Here is a 19,205-nt window from a genome sequence, read left to right as displayed (position 1 = left end):
GCTTGTGAGAAAGAGATGGAAGCAGGCAGACAGGAGAGATCTTCAGTCCAGGAACATTCTGCTTTCTGCCCAAACTGTTTGTGCAAATTCAAAAAACTCAGGTTGCCCAGCAGGTTAGTCATGTGACTAGCTGGTTTGACCATGTCTCTTTGTGTATTCGGCCATTTTAGCAGTCAACCTGGAATGCGAGCCCCCCCATCTTCAACGTCTGGTGATCAAAAGTCCATTGTGGGTTGAATGTCAGGGAATGGCTGCTTTGCCCTTCCAAACACTGTCTGCCGATCAACAAGTCCTCCCCTCACTCCAGTAACAGTTCAAAATCAATGTTCATGACAAAGTTAATGTGCTTCATTCTTGGTAGGTGGGGCCCGAGTATGACAATTATATGACTTTTTTTGGTAACTTAAAAAGGGTAGTTAAACCTCTGCTCTACTGTACCTCGCATGAAAATTGTAACCAGTTAGTTAGTTAGTTGAAGGCTGGAGTAATTGTTGTACATAGCAAACAGATTTCAGAATTCTTCTGTGCCCCCCACCTCCCCCACAGGAAACTGTTGAAGCAGTAAACAACGCTGAAGGAATTATTCATGACACAGAGTCCAAAATGGAAGAGTTCAAGGATCAGCTTCCAAAAGAAGAGGTATGACCCTACAGACTGCTGAGTAAATTAAATCCCGAACCAAAAATCATAAACGGTGTTGAAACCTAAAAGCTTTGACGTGAAAATCATTTTTCTTTTGTTTGGTTTAATTAACTAGTGTGACAAATTGAGAGAGGAGATTACAAAAGTGAAGGATCTGTTGGCTCGAAAGGATTCTGAGACCGGCGAAAACATCAAAGCAGCAGCAACCAACCTTCAGCAGGCCTCACTGAAGCTCTTTGAAATTGCATACAAGAAGGTAAAGTATTTGCACTTTGAAGTTAGTATATAGAGTTAAGATAATCTATAGCAAAAGAACAGCAGAAAGTTTACTATTCAGCAGCAGTCTGCTTTTTAAGATGTATAAGTTGATGGTCATCTTGATAAAAACTGAGCTGAATCTTGGGGAGAATACACTGACAGACTTTTTTGTTGACTTTCAGATGGCATCTGAGCGGGAGAGTTCAGGCAATACAGACAGTGGAGAAAGTGGAGACAAGAAAGAGGAGAAGCAATAAAATGCTTCATAGTAATTGTTTGTTTAATGAACTGGGAAGGAGATGATAAGCTTGGGAGTGGCAGAGCCAGATGAGAACTTTTTCTCCTGAGCGGATTTGCACAATAGTCATTCTCATACTGTATTTTTGCAGTATCCTATACATAGTTTCTCTTTATAAAGTAGAAGCATCAGCATTGAGTCTGCGCTTTAACAAATCTGTCAGATTTGTTGTCATGTAATTTAATTCACCTTGTGTAATCGCTGATGTATGAGGGCTAGACTTTGTGGTAGAAGAAATAAACTTTGTTTGCCACCAAATTTGATTGTAATTTCTAATGTATGATGAGTAGCTCTTTATTTTGGGAGGAGCATTTGATCCTAAAGAGGACATTGAAATACAGTGATTCATTTAATTTATCTCTGGTTTTGTCTTAATTTACACAAACACAGCTGAAAAGAACGCCTTAGAAACAGTACCCAGAGTTCTGGGCTTCCTCTGGAGTTGGTGGGTTCCTATGTAAAGCTGAAGTTTTTATGACTAAGATAGTTTTGATTACAGTTCCAATTGCAAAATGACTGGCAGCATTTGCTTTACCGTTGAATATAAAGCTAGAGTAACAAAGACATTGCAAGGACTATTGTACAGGAGAGATGAAAAGAAGGGCTGTAAATGCCTGAAATATGAAATGAAAACACAAACACAATGAAACTGCAAATATAGTCAGCACCTGAAAGAGAAAAGATAAATTAATATATCAGGACTATTTGTGGGAGCTTTCACCATAGCTGAGGTTTTCCTTCCTTATATCACAATGAGGCAGAATCCTTTTCTGTTTGTTATTGGTAATTAGATGAACAGAAGGGTGGCTTTTTGGGAGACAGACACTCATTTAATAGATTTTTGGATCTTGAGCTGAAGCATCCGAAAACTGCAACAGATGCCTAATTGGTCCACTGAAATGGTTGTAAAGGCACAGACGTATTCAAGTAATTGAGTTTGTGGATCCTGTAAGTTCTTGAGACATTCTGCAGCATAATAATCTCAGATTTTACTTAATTTATATAAATCAGAAAAATGAAGAAGTCTGAAGGCGGGTGGAGTACCCTGGCTGTCCTGCTAGTTGATGGCATTGTGCAAAATTTAAACCAAATTTCCCATAACAAATACTATTGGTGTTCTCAGTCTTGTGACTTTCTTTTTAAATAAAACCTAAAGGTGAAATGAACAACCAATATTTTGTGACCTTTTTGTATTTGTTACACCTTGGACTTGGGTAGGCTTCATTGTGCTTTCCTTGATTTCCTGGTTGAAATGGAGGTGGTTTACTGATTTATATTATTCATTAATTTCATGTCCCAAACCTATCCTTGTTCCATATTAATAGTCTAGTGCATGTTTGCAGTGTGGTTGCAAAAGGCATTCTCATTCCATGGGGCAAAATGTTGGCATTTGGCTGAAATGAGCACTGTTCTTATAACTAAATAGCTATTTGACTAAATTTGAACAAATGGGATCCATTCAATTTGTAGATTTAAAAAAAAACAATCAACTATCAATTTTTTTTGTTTAGACTTTCTGTTCTGAACCAATGAGTAGGAGAAACTGATCAATCAAGTTACTCTCTTATGAACTTGGTTTAAGATGTGACATTCATTTTTGAACTACTGAAAATATATTTCTGTAACATTTAGAACACAAAAAATGCTTCTTTATAAAGCAGATTTTACTTGCAGTTGTAAATACCTGTAAAATTGTTCTTGCTGAGGTGTCACATCATAAATCAAGTTCCAAGATATTGCAATCACTAACTGCTCTACAGTTTCCCTGTACTGTCTGAAATATCTAGCATCTAATTTTATATCTGTCCCTTAGTTCTTGTCCTCCCAACCACTGGAAACAGTCTGTTTTTACTTACTCTGTCCCATTTGTTTCAAAGTTTTAAACAGTAGCAATATTGAGAAAAATTGATTACTTTCTCGGTATTTACCAGCGAGACTTAACGGGATGGACATGATATAAGAGAAGATCAAAAAGGATTTGAGCATTTAAGATAGAAAAGAGAGGGAGATAATAAATTAGAGAGGATAATAAAAAAAACTACTGCTCCAGATGGTTTGCATCCACCCATAATGAAACAAGCTAAGAAAGAGATTGTATATTAAATTCATTGGAAAAGTAAATGCCAGAAGACTGGAGAACAGTTAATGTTCCTAAATTTAAAGGGTAATAGAGTGTGGTAGGGAAGATAATGCAATCTTTACTCAAACATGTAATAGAAATAACATCTAGGAACTGAAAATCTAATAGCATGGATTTCAAACAAGGTGGACCTTATTCCAAATGAAGATTCACCAAAGCCTTCGGACAAGTTTTGTACTAAAATGTCTGGAAAATACAGCCCAGGACCTTGTTCAATTTGGCTGTAATGTTCTGACACTCCTTTAAACCTTTAGAGAGTGATGAATAATCATCTAAGTCTCCCGTCCTGTCAACTTTAACCAATGCCCACTCACCATGCACTCCATTGTCAGGAATTTCCTCAGGGTTCTCCTAATCAGCAACGCAACTTAGAAGGGTTTCTGCTGCTCTTTCATCTATGTTACAGCAAGCAATTGGGAGTATCAGAGATTCCTAGTGCTTACCTGACCTCTGTGTACCCATAAAACACCAAATGGATTACATCTGCACATCCTCACTTCAAGAGGACTGTCAGACAGCGAGTGTTTGCATATTCAAAAAAAGAGCTGGGTCAAATCTAGGGAACTATAGCTCAATGTCAGTGCTAGGAAGGATAGTGAAATCATTACTCAAAGATGTAGAAAAACATAGAAATGGAAAATAAAGAATAGTAAGCATGGATTTCAAAAGATTGTCATACTTGGCCTTTATTGCATTATTTGAAGAAATAATAGAGCAGGCAAGGCTAATGCAGTGGATGTAATATACATAGACGTTCCAAAGGACCTTTGATAAGTATCGCATAGTAGAATCATGACTAAAGTCAGCAAATGTGGAGGCAGGAGACATGTAGCAGAATGGATAGCAATAAAAATTAAATGCTGGAAATACTCAGCAGGTCAGGCAGCTTCTGTGGAGAGAGAAGTAGAGTTAATATTTCAGGTCTGTGACCTTTCATCAGTTCTGAAAATTACTTAGAAGTGCGGCAACTATGTTTATGTAGGCAATTGATGGAGCTATTTTACACAAATAACAATGACTAGTTCTTCTGTTTCCCAGTAGGTTTGGTTGAGGATAGAATGTCCAGGACACATGAAAAGCTCCTTGTTCTTTGAATTCTGCCATGGCATCCTTAACCTATACATAAACAGAACAATATTTAACATCTCACCTGAAATGTGGCATGCTGATAAATTAGTCACTTCCTCAGCATGATATGCAAGTGGCAGTTGATATTTTATACTCAAACCCTGGAATAGGTTTGAATCAGACCCTGATTCAGAACTGAGCAAAGCTAATTTTTGAGGCGGTCAAACAGTTAATGAGATTACACCGAGTGAGACCTTTGTTCTGTGAAGACCTTTGCTCTGCTAATATTGATTTGTTCAGTTCTGACACCACAAATTTCACATTGATTTTTGCAGACCATGAAGGAACAAAGAAAAAGCACTAAGTGCTGGATTGTTTTATTTCAAATAGACTTGCCATATTGTTATTGATTGTTATGTATTCCATCTTAGACCAATGGGAAGAACCTCCTTTGACCTAACAAAGAACCATGGTGTTAAAAGGTGTTATGTAAATCTTCTTTCTTGTTCTTCTTTGGTCTCCTTGTCTCGAGAGACAATGGGTAAGTGCCTGGAGGTGGTCAGTGGTTTGTGAAGCAGAGCCTGGAGTGGCTATAAAGGCCAATTCTAGAGTGACAGACTCTTCCACAGGTGCTGCAGATAAAATTGGTTGTCGGGGCTGTTACACAGTTAGCTCTCCCCTTGCGCTTCTGTCTTTTCTTGCCAACTGCTAAGTCTCTTCGACTCGCCACACTTTAGCCCCGCCTTTATGGCTATCTGCCAGCTCTGGCGATCGTTATGTAAATTGGTGCATTTTAACTACAGCCCAGTATTTCAGATCTGTGCTCTGAACCATTCCTTGTGATTTAGGAGCAGTGGTGCATGAGGCAGTGAGTGACATACTTGCCCATTGGGTAGGGAGTCACTCTTCCTCAGCTCGTTGTTGAATACTTCTTACTGGTTGCTTTCAGAGCAACACTGGTAGAGCGCTGGGTGGTTAGTCAAACAGACAACCTGTTGCCTAGGAATTAGGACAAGGTATTTGGTTGGAAAGTAATAAACCATGTACCACCCAAATTTCCAAATCCACCCCTGCAAGATGTCGGACATGTAAAATTTTACCTTGTGTATTATAGAATGATCTCTGCTAACTTCTAAGATTATGTGAAACTGAAGGCTCGAAGGTGACCTGAATTTAGCACAAAAGCAAAATACTGTGGCTGCTGGAAACCTGAAATAAAAATAGAAAATACTAGAAAATATTCAGCAGCTGGAGAAAGGAAACAGTTAACATTTCAGGCCGATGACCTTTCATCAGAACGGACCTGAATTTAAGACTGGGAAAGTGACGACATTTGGGAAGAGACAACCATCTGAGGTTTGAGACTCGGGGGAGGAAAATTAGTTTTCCATAGTCCCAAATCAAAACAAAATATACACCCATTCCAGACGCATCAGACTGCTGACTGTTTTATCTGATGCGTTGTAGGGGTCAAGAAAAAGTGAGCCTCTAGTAAATTTATTCAAAATATATATTTACTCCCACAGTTTTAAACCAATATCCAGAATTTGAAGAACTTGGGTGAAGGGAAAAGACCCAGAGAGTAGGATCAAAAACAAGAAATGCTGGAATCACTCAGCAGGTCTGGCAGCATCTGTGGAAAGAGAAGCAGAGTTAACGTTTCGGGTCAGTGACCCTTCTTCGGAACTGCTTTTTGAGGTGGGGGCGTAAGGGGATAAAACTGAGACCTTTGCTGAGTACAGAACGCTCAGCATCAGAGAGGGGGAGGTCAGAGGGTATAGTGAATACACGGCAAGGGGTCAGATCAGAAGGGGTGGGGTCAGAGGGAAGTGAAGCGGAAGGAGGATCTGGAGGGGCATTAGTCCCCATCAGCTGCTGGAGCTTGCGTTCCTTAACACCTGAAAGGAAGAAAAATAGTTTTTTGTTAATGCGTCGGATGAGACGTAAGATGAGATGAAACTGCGGAGCAGAACAGCTTTGAGATAAGGTGAGACGGTGCTGCTGGAGAGAGAGGTCCAGTGTGTGCACGTGGCGGCGCATAGCACTGAGTGTGGATCTCAGGATGCGGCGAGAGTAGCAGTCCGAGGGACGTTGTATTTCTCGGAGATACCTGTGATCCTGGGTGGTTTCAAAGCATGATGGGTGAAACTGCAGTTGGAATCCACGTGGAATAAGTCGGAGCCGGAGACAGTCACTGAGGAAGGAGATGTGGCTGTGAAAACAAGTTTTGGTAGATACCTTATCAAACACCAGGAGGGAAATAGAAAGCAATGAAGGTGAACAACGAGAGAGAACACAAGCATTGGAACAGACTGCAAAACATTCCACGATTCAGTAAAACATTTACATATAATTTTAAACCACAGAAACAGGCCATTCACCCCAACGGCCCAGTACCAGTGTTCATGCTTCATACGATCTTCCTCTCTTGGGTTCATTCACCCTAACATACAATTTCAAACAGCTATTTTAAAATTGGGCATTTTGTCCTGAGATGAAGCAGCAACATATTGTAAGGAAAATACAAATTGCAGTGAGTGCAAATGGGCTGATCTGTTATTACCTAGGAGGAATTGATTGGGCAGTGTATAAACTTACCATCAGCTCATGGGGGGCTTCATTATCATCTCACTAGTTAAACAGGTTAGTAGCTTTTATTAAAACAGAAATTTGATATGAAAACTAACCAGAACATGACTTGGGTGTACCTGACTGGTGGATGCTGTTAGCAATGTTGCCCAGCCTTTGCATACTCTAGCTACCATCAAAACCCTGTTGGAGGAAGTCATCCGCATCACTATCTCCAAGAGACTCACTGAACCATTCATCTATCTCTTCAAACTAAAAGCCTCAGGACCACCAAATTCAGTCAACCAAATCCACAGACTATACTTTTTTATGGACTCTAACTCAACCAATCTACCTTTCCCCACTTTGTCACCTATTTGTGTGTGTAAACCTCTCGTGTGTGTATCAGTGAAGTTGGTAGTCAGTAGTTTTGGCACATTATTATTGCATTAGTTTGATTTAGGTACAACAAAGTTATTCTCTTTCTTTGTTAACTCAAGAAAACCTGTCCGATTGGTTCTTGTTATGATCATAGCAAGTAAAGTATTCAAACACCACCTGAATTGGCCAGTATATCCACTTTAAGAAATAATTAAACCTGTTATGGTCTAACTGGAGAGGGAGAAAAGAGAGGCCCTTAAACCCCTCCTCACTTGACCATAACAATGTATATGGAAAAAAGTCTACACACACAAATATATAGAAGGCTTTTTACTTGGAGCTTCTGATAACAGCTGCAAATAAGATCCACTTCAAGATATCATTTGTGAGCAAGGAGACTATTCAGCTAAATTTAAAGTAAACGTTGGGTGCCCAGTAGTTCCACTCATTCCATCTCACACCTCAAGGCAGCTGAAACAGGATTACTGGCTCGGGTGTGCCAAACTAACCTATGACTCCACCGATACAAGATACAGCAAAAGTCCTTGGTGACTGAGTGCTCAGTGCTGTCAGTAATTTTGTCCATGACCATCAGAGGGTGCTGCTTTCCTACTGTTGCCTCTGTTGCTTCATTCTGACCGATCCACAGCAGCAAACTGCCTGAATCTGACACCCAAAAGGGAGAGGGGAGCAGAGGAGAGAGATTTAAAACTAAAATTAAAATCACAATTAACCTTTAACTCAGATTATATAGAGATAATCAGGCCCTGTTCTTGCCTACTAAAACTGCTCAATATTCCTGGATCAGCCTAGAATGCAAAGCTAACCCCTCAGCTGCTTTTCTCTACTGCAAGCCATCTTCTTAAACCCCTCTCCCTTGTCGTCTCTGCCCTCACCTTCAACAATGAAGTGTGAGGACCTCATGGACTTCTTTGTTATTAATATAGAGACTATCTGATCAGCTGCCTCTGTCGTGTCCTTCCTCTCCACTAGCCCACCTGGCCAAACTTCGTCTATTGCTTCCCCCTGCCCTAGCCCTGAACTTGCAGCTTTCTCTAGTTTTTCTCCTATCTCCCCTCATGGCCTCTCTGAGCTAACCTTGACTATGAGCCACATCTCCTGCTTCCTCGATCCTATTCCCACTAAACTGCTGACTACCCAACTTCCCTTCCTGGTCCCTATGTTAGCTGATATTGTTAACAGTTCACTCTCTTCAGGTGTTTTCCCTCTCTCCTTTAAATCTGCTGCCATCATCACTCTCCTCAAAAAAAAGCCCTTGACCCCCATCGCCCTTGCAAACTTCCATCCATCTCCAACCTCCCTTTCCTCTCCAAAGTCCTTTGAATGTGTTGTCGCCTCCCAAATCAGATCCCATCCTTCCCTGAACTCCATGTTTGAATCTCTCCAATCAGGTTTCTGCCTCTGCCACAGTACCGAAACAGCTCTTATCAAAGTCACAAATGACATCATATGTGACTGTGACAAAGGTAAACTATCTCTCCTCACCCTTCTTAACCTGTCTGCAGCCTTTGACACAGCTAGACACACCATCCTCCTCCAATGCCTCTCCACTGTCATCCAACTCGCTGAGACCACTCTCACCTGGCTCTATTCTTATCTAATTGTACTGGAGAATCACTTACAATGGCTTCTCTTCCTGCTCCCGCACTGTTACCCCTGGTGTCCCCCAGGGATCTATCCTTGGCCCCCTCCTACTTCTCATCTACATGCTGTCCCTCGGCGACATCAGCCAAAAACACAGTGTTAGTTACTACATGTGTGATGATGTCACCCAGTTCTACCTCACCACAACATCTCGCCCCCTCCATTGTTGCTAAATTATCGACTACTTATCTGACATCCAGTACTGGATCAGCAGAAATTTCCTCCAAATATATATTAGGGAGGCTGACGCCTTTGTTTTCGGTCCCGCTCCAATCTCGGTTCCCTGGTTACCGACTCCTTCCCTCTCCCTCGCAACAGCCTGAGATTAAAGCAGTCTGTTTGCATCCTTGGTGGCACATTTGACCCCGAGATGAGCTTCTGACCTCATATTCCTGTCATCACTAAGACCGCCTATTTCCACCTCTGTATAATCGCCCGACTTCACCTCTGTCTCACCTCATCTGCTGCTGAAACCCTCATTCATGTCTTTGTTACCTCTAGTCTTGACTATTCCAATGCACTCCTGGCTGGTCTCCCGCATTGTATCCTAACTTGAGGTCATCCAAAACTGCTGCCCATGCTGTTACAAGTGCTTCCATTTTTTTGTTAAATTTGGAGGATTTGTGGTTTTAAAACTGAAAGGAGTCCATGGAGTTTTTTTTCCACAAGGGTCACTAAGAGGTCTTGATTGTAAACTGTTACTGGAAGACACCTGTCTTCAAATAATTATCCAGCATGGGTTGTTTATGACTTGGGGAAAGATGTTTATGAAGAAGTGACAGGTCAGGATTTATAGGGGTCAGGAGGCTTGACTCTTGTGATATTGTTTTTGGTTTCGCATTGGACAGTGAGTTGGATATGGACAATGGTTTGAAAAGACAGTTGGAGAAAACTTGCCAAGGCAGCAAACCCCACCTCAGTCTGTTCCAGCTCTTTGAAAAAGCCTGCCAGTTTTCCATCTCTTGAGAAGCTGAAAAGCAAGTGTAAGAAACTGCCTGAAACCCATGTTATTGCATTTTCCCTGGAAAGCCTGCCCAAACTGATCTTCAATGTTACCTGACAAGAACTATTCAAGGAAAATCCCAGTGATAGCCATCTATACCTATTTGGGACGCAAAACCAAAAAGGACTTCTGACATCATTTCATACCTTTTTTTCTTCTTCAAGAATTAGCAAGTATTTTGGCCAACATATTCATTTCAGATTTTTTGTAATAGAGCTCTAAAGAGTAAAGTTCTTTATTTTTTCGGTTAACCAATGTGTGTGTGAGGGGCTAGGGTAAAAAAAGAAACTTTTATATTTCGATCTGTGTGTTTATGCTTTGCTTCATCACTGGTTAAGATTTTCTTTATAATGAACTGATAATTTTGTTGTTTATTAAAGAAACCTGGTTGATGTGTTTTATTCTGGGATAAAAATAAAGTTTGCGATTGACCGTATCAGTAACTGGGTAAACATTCAAATATATGTTGTGACCTGTGGAGAAGTGGAACTAGAATAAAGTACACTCCTCCCGCCTCAGCCGTAACAATGTATTAACTTGCACCAAGTCATGTTCACCCCTGCACTTGCTGACCTACGTTGGCTCCCAGTCGAGTAATATCGTGATTTAAAAATACTCATCCTTTTCAAATCCTTCGCCCCTCCCTAACTCTGTAATCTGCTCCGGCGTCATTACCCTCAAAGATATCTGCACTCCTCTAATTCTGGCCTCTTGATGCAGAGATGGCACGAGGAAAACCCCAGTGATGGAGAGCTTTGGCAGCCCTAAGTCAAAGTCACCAGTTCCTCCCAAGCATTCTGCACGAACAATATGTCATGTCTCCAATTACTTATATACTGTGTCCCAAAATGCTATTTTCTGAAAGAAATCTCTGCAATTTGAACTTGAATGAACCACCACCTATCTGCTTCCACCTTTTACCGAGGCAACCTATTTCTTAAATTGACCACTTTCTCACTGAAATATTGGAGGTACTTTTAAACCCTAAGACTGGGGCGGAGGTTAACATTTCAAGAATGGCAAACCTGACTTCTGGTTTTAATGGAGGTAGGTGGAGGGTGGGTGACTAACTTCTCCAGAGGTTGGTCTCTAACTTAAGTATTTTAATGAGGCTGTGTGCCTCAGATTTCATCTGTGTTTCAGAGTTAACGTCTGCAGGTCAGGTTTTCTGGACCTCAAGCAAGCCAGCAGCTGAAGAGGGGCGAGGATGGCTGGATCCAATAGTTAAGCATCTTTCTTGCACTGCTTGCAGGCCAGGAGGAAAGAAGTGCTTCTCCCCCAACTCCCAAGCTAACCTCGTAACCTCTCCACGACATGCAATACTCCCCCTTCTGCAATCTATCTGACCCTTGACCCCACTATTCTGGCCCTTGGCCAATCTCTCTGGGCCCTCCCCCTACCTCCACATCCCCCACGCTTGTGATGTTCACTCGAGTGGCCACACAAAAAGAATGCTCTTACTCAAGGTCTAGATTTGCAGAAAGACGCACTGGATTGTTTTCTGGACCCTGTCACTCAGGATCCTGTTCAAGTTCTGAACAGAACTAGCATTTTCACAACTGCAGTTTTTAAAAATTTAGTCATTTCTGGGAAAGCTCTCAAATTCTCCCACCCCCTCCAGTCACAACCTGGTGCTACTGATGTACCCGTTTGACAGCCAGATAGCCTACCAATTTCGCTACTAAATTTGCCAGGACCTCCCTGGAAATCCTTGCATGCTCTACATTATCTAGTCATTTTAGATTCCTAAAAGTAGCAATCATATCACCTCTCAACTTTCTCTTTTCCTCGAACATGCACAATGTACATAATTGTCTTCATAATCCAATCCCCTCAAATCATTCTGGCTGCTCTCCTGTATCCTTTCAATTTTAGCACCTCCAAAGTAGAAACACGTAAATGTCCTAGAGGCACAAGTCTTGGTCTTTTACAAATGAACCAGCTGAAGTTGATGCAACTCATCCTATAGGGTAATTCTAAAACCTATATGAACAACTTTTATTAACAAAGGTAGTTAGTGATTCAAAAGATTAACCCCAGCTCTAAGTTAGACGGGTAGATGCCCAGCTTGTGAGAAGTTTGAATGTTCATCAGCTCTACTCAAGGTGATTCTGTCATGATAGATGGAGGCCATTCAGCCTATCTTGTCTATGCCAGCTCTTTGAAAGCTATCGGATTAGTCCCACTCCCCTGCTCTTTCTCCATAGATCAACAAATTTCTCCTTTTCAAGTATTTATCCAACTCCTTTGTGAAAAGTCACGTTGAATCTGCTTCCACCACCCACTCAGGTAGTGCATTCCAGATTGTGAAAATTTGCTGTGTAAAGAAATTCTCCAATTTCTCTCTGGATTTTTTTGCCAATTATCTTAATTAATAGTTTTAAATCCACTTTTCTCCCACAAGCAATAATGCACTATTCTTTTAGAACACAGCATTAAAAAAAACTCATTTTCCAAATTTTACTGTGGAAACATGGACAAAATATCATGAAATGCTGAAGTCTGCTAAAATAGAAGACAATGGGAGTGAAATTAGACTCTTTAGCACTTGCTACGAGGCCCGTAAGGTTGCAAACTGGCATCTGCAGCACGCGCACACAGTTCTGACAAGAAGTGCGGCTGACACCATATTATTAAGGGGATTAGCAGCCACACACCCAGTGTCTGGCAGCCGCATGCAGAATAGATCATGACGTCAATCAGTGTGCAAAAGTAATTTGATGTCAGCACTGCCATTTTTGAGCTCCACATTCCAGCCTACACCCTTTCTTAACCTTTAACAGCTGAACACAACATTAGCAGCATGCAAGAGTCCCCACCAAAACTATTTAAAGGGATCATCAACGACTTGCAGGTTAGTTACAGGTTTATTTCTTCTGGTTGGTGCTGCAATTCTATGAGATTTAGGTGCTTTTAATAGTGTACAGGAAGTGGTATGGCAGGTGCCGAAGTTTTGTTTTGGTAAATTAAAGGCTTCTGCGCGGATCATTTGCTGCCAGACGTGGGTGGACCAGTAAGCCTTCCTCTTGACATCAAGCATAACTGGGAGAATGAGCAGAAGCCATGCAGAGCAGGACAAGCTGCTAAAAGAGGGAGGAGAAGGCGAGGGAGCAAGGTTTTCAGCAGGAAGCCACATTTGCAAAGGGTTTTTAAGGTGCAGATCTGTTGGAGGACAGGAGTCATGTGATGCACTGGAAGTCACTTTGCACACTGGTACCCATAGCTCTGATGACAGCAATCTGAACTTCCATGGCAGCACTCAGACTTTGCACGGATGCTGCTTGTGCTGCAATGGAAGCTGTGACATTGGCCATCAGATGCTATATTATGATTGATTCCACAGGTGTGCTGATGGAGATAGCCGCCTGTCCCATGTTGGAAAGGATGGGCTCTAAGTTTTGCGCAAAGCTCTTTGCCAAGTTGGGTCCTGATTCGTCCATGGTCCTTGACATTGACAGCAGGCTTTTTGAGACTGTTCCCTGTGTACCAAGCATTTTTTTGTATACACCCATTAGCCTTCTTCTGTAATCTGACCCATCTTAGTCATCATCTGAGTGCTCTGCTGCAGAACTGGTGTGTGACCTCACCCTCCGACAAGCTGGCACCGCCATTAACCTTTCCTTCTGCCCTGGCTTCAGCGCAGTCATGCCTGGTGTCTCACGATGTGCATTAGCCTCCTCTTCCCGATTCTCTAAATTACATGGAAGGTTAGTGTCTGAGCTGGTGGCTGAAATGATGAAATCAAGTGACCATGTGTCTCCAGCTTCACGGTCTTCTTGCTGTTCATCCACTGGCTGGGCCGATTGCAGTTCTTGTGCATATGAAAGGAAAAAGGGAAATGGGTAAGGTTGTGGTGAGGGGAGAGGAGCTGTAAGAGGTGCTTCAACAGCATCTCAGTCAGAAGAGGTTGTTGGATGAAGGAGCAGTGGGATGAGAGAAGGGCGCTTAGGTATGCGGATAACCTCATTTTTAATGGCTTTGGCCCCACCAGTGGCCATAGCCTCAGTAATGATCCTTCCCGCAATGGTCAACACCATCTCCTCCATAGGTTAGAACACGCAGACACGCCTCTCCTCCTCCAGTTAGTGTCTGCTGTCTCCGGTTGTGCATCTCCTTCTCCTGCAAAGAAGAGGGAAGTGTGTCAATGTGTGTTGTGCAATCTGGTCGGGTGATCTGGCTGAACAGCTGACATTGTGTACAAACTGTGAGATGTGGGTTTAAGGTTTGCAATATTGCTAAGTGTGTGAAGCTATGAATATAAAGTATGAGTCCTGATTGATAGAGGTTGTTGGTAGGTGAGTGATGAGGGTGGTGCTTTGAACAGTGTCTGATGCTAGTGGTGCAGTTGGTAGGATATAGCACTCAAGGTTGCATTCATGGACCTTGACCGCTTGTGTGAGATCATTAAACTTCTTTCTGCACTGAATCTATTTTCTTGGAGCTACACTCCTGGCATTGACCTCCTTTTGCCACTACCTTCTGAACATGCATCCGGAGGGCCTCCGCTACCACCGACCCCCCCACCCCCCCTCCACCCCCTCCCCAAAGGTACATGATATTTCTCTCCCTTTCCACCTCTTCCATCAAGACCTCCAGTTCAGAGTCTGATAACTTTGGTGCAGCTCTCTCCCATGGTCACCCATTGTTGATTATTGCACAGCAGACCATGCACCTCCAACAGTCACAATGCACCTTGCCTTTAAGAGGTTAGTAATGCTAAGCAGTAGCCACATTGGACCCCCTGTTGGTGCGTGCAAACAATGAACAGCATGGGGAGCACTTGTTGCATGAGTGCATCACAATCATCCTTGCCCATTTTTGGGGACTAACCAATTTAACCCCCAAAGGACTTTCAGATGAATGCATTACATATTTCCAGGCTATTATACCACAGTGATATTTCTAAGGTACTTCGAAAAGATGTTCTGCTCCTGCATGTCAGGAAATTGCAATCCCCAGCAAGTCACTTTCTGTAATTAGATGAAGGTGATTGAAAGCTTCAAGATGGCTCCTGGGCTATAAGCTCCCTAGGAAGCTCCCTTACTGTGCAACTCTATTCTTGGCCATCTGCTCCCTTTCTTAGTGCTTTCTCCCCCAATCTACCCTCTTAAACTGTTTAAATTCCCCTGGCTCTTTATTCAGTACATTTTAGCCCTAACTACAATTTTACAGCTAGTTTAATGTTACCTGGGCCCACTGCCCTCCCCCAGCCATACCTGCTCTTTGTTTTCCTCATTGAGCACTCAATGAAATTGAATGAAATCCGGACGAAATTGCGAAGTACAGCTGGTGATACTCTGATCTTCTATCCTGTTGTCTACACCGTCCAGATTGTCCGCGGCCGCGGTGTGCGGTAAGTCCATTGTAGAGAGGAAGGAGCAGCGGTAATAAGACTATTACAGAGACTATCACAGAGGGGAAGCCTTGACAAAAAGGTGCCCCCAACACGTAAAAAGCCACGAACGGCTCCTCGGCCACAACTTCAAAGCGCCCGCGGGACATATGAGGCTCGTAGAGCATCTGCAGCACAATGTCGGCGAATTCCTGCTGGTACTGGCACCCGAGGCTGTCGCTCACCTCCCGGAGGACGTGGATGAGCTTTCAGTGCTGTATCTCTGAATAATAAAAAATAAATAATTTCCCGGCGTCGATGGCGGGAACTGATGAAATGGTTTATTACCTGCACCCCCTTTCCCCCCCTTCCCCCCTTCCCAGCTTCACTCTCCCAGCTCACCCCCCCCCGCACCCCCTTCCCCCACCCTCTCCCCCCTTCGCAACCCCTTCCCAGCTCCCCCCTCGCACCATCTTCCCCCTGCACCCCCTTCCCCTGCACCCCCCTTCCCAGCTCCCCCTCGCACCCCCTTCCCTCCACCCCTCCCCCTCGCACCCCCTCCTCCCACCGGCATCCTCCTACCCCTGTGTAGGGGCCCTAACAACCGCACTGCCTTGTGGGCGTCTTGGGAGAGACCAAGGCTAAGGGAGTAAACCCTAACAGAAAGTCCAGAGCGGAACCCCATAGGCGGTCATGTGTCACCTTTGGCATGTTTCCGGCAGATTCTGCAGCCATACCGGTGCCAAACGTCGTGCTCTGCACTCCTTTGGACCCCACCAGAAAGGCCGAGAGGGGGGTTTTGACGCTTGGGCAACTCACAACCTCCATACATTCGCCCAGGCATGCGCCATGAAGAGGTCACTCCATAGTCGCCTCACAGCGACCAAAACAACACGGAAGGCAGCAGTTACGGGTTATAAGTCCAGCTCAATTGGCGTAGAGATTGGGCGCCATGGGTCGCCTTTGTCGGTGGGAGAGGTCATCGCACCTCACTGGACAGCTACCGCCCGCCTCACACCGGGCAGCCCTCGGTCAATAAGGTTCTGTCCCGCCACAGTCCACCTGCTTCAATGGGTGCTTGGAGCTCAGGGTCATTGCCCGAAAAGTGGACTGCAACACCGCACCAAACAGCACGAAAAAAGGAAAGAAGGTACCAACCCTTCGTTTTGCAAGCTGGAACGTCATAACTATGTGTCCTGGCCTGTTGGAAGACCTTACACAAATCAACGATTCTCGGAAGACCGCCATCATTAACAATGAGCTCAGTAGACATTGCAGCACTTCAGGAGACACGCCTCCCTATGAGTGGATCTCTAACAGAGCAAGACTACATCTTCTTCTGGCAGGGTAGGGATCCTGAAGAACCAAGACAGCACGGAGTGGGCTTCGCCATCAGAAACTCCTTGCTCAGCATGATAGAGCCACCCTCAAATGGCTCAGAACGCATATTGTCCATCCGACTGCTCACCACCTCTAGTCCAGTACACCTACTCAGCATCTATGCTCCAACACTCTGCTCCCCACCTGAAGCTAAAGACCAGTTCTACGAGGAACTCCATAATATCATTAGTAGCATCCCCAACACCGAACACCTGTTCATGCTGGGGGACTTTAATGCCAGGGTTGGGGCTGACCATGACGCATGGCCCTCCTGCCTTGGGTGCTATGGTGTTGGAAGGATGAATGAGAATGGACAGAGACTGGTTGAGTTGTGTACCTATCATAACCTCTGCATCACCAACTCGTTCTTTCACACTAAACCCTGTCACCAAGTTTCATGGAGGCACCCAAGATCTCGTTGTTGGCACCAGCTGGACCTCATCGTCACAAGGCGAGCCTCCTTAAACAGTGTTCAAGTCACACGCAGCTTCCACAGTGCGGACTGCGACACCGGCCACTCCCTGGTGTGCAGCAAGGTTAGATTCAAACCAAAGAAGCTGCATCACTCCAAGCAGAAGGGCCACCTGCGCATCAAATCGAGCAGAATTTCTTATCCACAGCTGTTACAAAAATTTCTAAATTCACTTGTAAAAGCCCTTCAAAACACTCCCACAGGGGATGCTGAGACCAAGTGGGCCCACATCAGAGACGCCATCTATAAGTCAGCTTTCACCACCTATGGCAAAAGTGCAAGGAGAAATGCAGACTGGTTTCAATCTCATTTTGAAGAGCTGGAACCTGTCATAGCCGCTAAGCGGATTGCACTGTTGAATTACAAGAAAGCCCCCAGCGAGTTAACATCCGTAGCACTTAAAGCAGCCGGAAGCACTGCACATAGAACAGCCAGACACTGTTCAAATGACTACTGGCAACACCTATGCAGTCATATTCAGCTGGCCTCAGACACCGGAAACATCAGAGGAATGTATGATGGCATTAAGAGAGCTTTTGGGCCAACCATCAAGAAGATCGCCTCCCTCAAATCTAAATCAGGGGACACAATCAACGCAAGCAAATGGACCGCTGGGTTGAGCACTACCTAGAACTGTACTCCAGGGAGAATGTTGTCACTAAGACCGCCCTCAATGCAGCCCAGCCTCTACCAGTCATGGATGAGCTGGACGTACAGCCAACAAAATCGGAACTCAGTGATGCCATTGATTCTCTAGCCAGCGGAAAACCCCCGGGAAGGACGGCATTACCCCTGAAATAATCAAGAGTGCCAAGCCTGCTTTTCTCTCAGCACTCCATGAACTGCTATGCCTGTGCTGGTACAAGGGAGCAGTACCGCAGAACATGCGCGATGCCAATATCATCACCCTCTATAAAAACAAAGGTGACCGCGGTGACTGCAACAACTACCGTGGAATCTCCCTGCTCAGCGTAGTGGGGAAAGTCTTTGCTTGAGTCACTCTGAACAGGCTCCAGAAGCTGGCCGAGCGCGTCTACCCTGAGGCACAGTGTGGCTTTTGTGCAGAGAGATCGACCATTGACATGCTGTTCTCCCTTCGTCAGATACAGGAGAAATGCCGCGAACAACAGATGCCCCTCTACGTTGCTTTAATTGATCTCACCAAAGCCTTTGACCTCATCAGCAGACGTGGTCTCTTCAGACTACTAGAAAAGATCGGATGTCCACCAAAGCTACTAAGTATCATCACCTCATTACATGACAATATGAAAGGCACAATTCAGCATAGTGGCACCTCATCAGACCCCTCTCCTATCCTGAGTGGCATGAAACAGGGCTGTGTTCTCGCACCCACACTGTTTGGGATTTTCTTCTCCCTGCTGCTCTCACATGCGTTCAAGTCTTCAGAAGAAGGAATTTTCCTCCACACAAGATCAGGGGGCAGGTTGTTCAACCTTGCCCGTCTAAGAGCGAAGACCAAAGAATGGAAAGTCCTCATCAGGGAACTCCTCTTTGCTGACGATGCTGCATTAACATCTCACACTGAGGAGTGTCTGCAGAGTCTCATCGACAGGTTTGCGGCTGCTTGCAACGAATTTGGCCTAACCATCAGCCTCAAGAAAACAAACATCATGGGACAGGACGTCAGAAATGCTCCATCCATCAATATCGGCGACCACGCTCTGGAAGTGATTCAAGAGTTCACCTACCTAGGCTCAACTATCACCAGTAAACTGTCTCTCGATGCAGAAATCAACAAGCGCATGGGAAAGGCTTCCACTGCTATGTCCAGACTGGCCAAGAGAGTGTGGGAAAATGGTGCACTGACACGGAACACAAAAGTCCGAGTGTATCAGGCCTGTGTCCTCAGTACCTTGCTCTATGGCAGCGAGGCCTGGACAACGTATGTCAGCCAAGAGCGACGTCTCAATTCATTCCATCTTCGCTGCCTCCGGAGAATCCTTGGCATCAGGTGGCAGGACCGTATCTCCAACACAG

At 44.2% G+C, this 19,205-nt stretch overlaps 1 protein-coding gene across 1 annotated transcript in view; it reads left to right on the top strand.

Moving 5' to 3' along the window:
* Positions 1 to 1,555, top strand: part of hspa9 (heat shock protein 9) — a 35,321-nt gene extending 33,766 nt beyond the window's left edge. The window contains exons 15-17 of the mRNA XM_068043259.1: positions 547 to 639; positions 758 to 898; positions 1,083 to 1,555. Of these exons, the coding sequence (XP_067899360.1) occupies positions 547 to 639; positions 758 to 898; positions 1,083 to 1,157 (309 nt within the window). The 3' untranslated portion in view covers positions 1,158 to 1,555. The remainder of the gene's footprint in view (positions 1 to 546; positions 640 to 757; positions 899 to 1,082) is intronic.
* Positions 1,556 to 19,205: the final 17,650 nt, after the last annotated feature.

This window comes from Heterodontus francisci, chromosome 12, assembly GCF_036365525.1.
Source record: "Heterodontus francisci isolate sHetFra1 chromosome 12, sHetFra1.hap1, whole genome shotgun sequence".
Classification (NCBI taxonomy): Eukaryota; Metazoa; Chordata; class Chondrichthyes; order Heterodontiformes; family Heterodontidae; genus Heterodontus; species Heterodontus francisci.
Note: the sequence above shows the minus strand (reverse complement) of the source record. Positions and strands in the feature narration are given on the sequence as shown.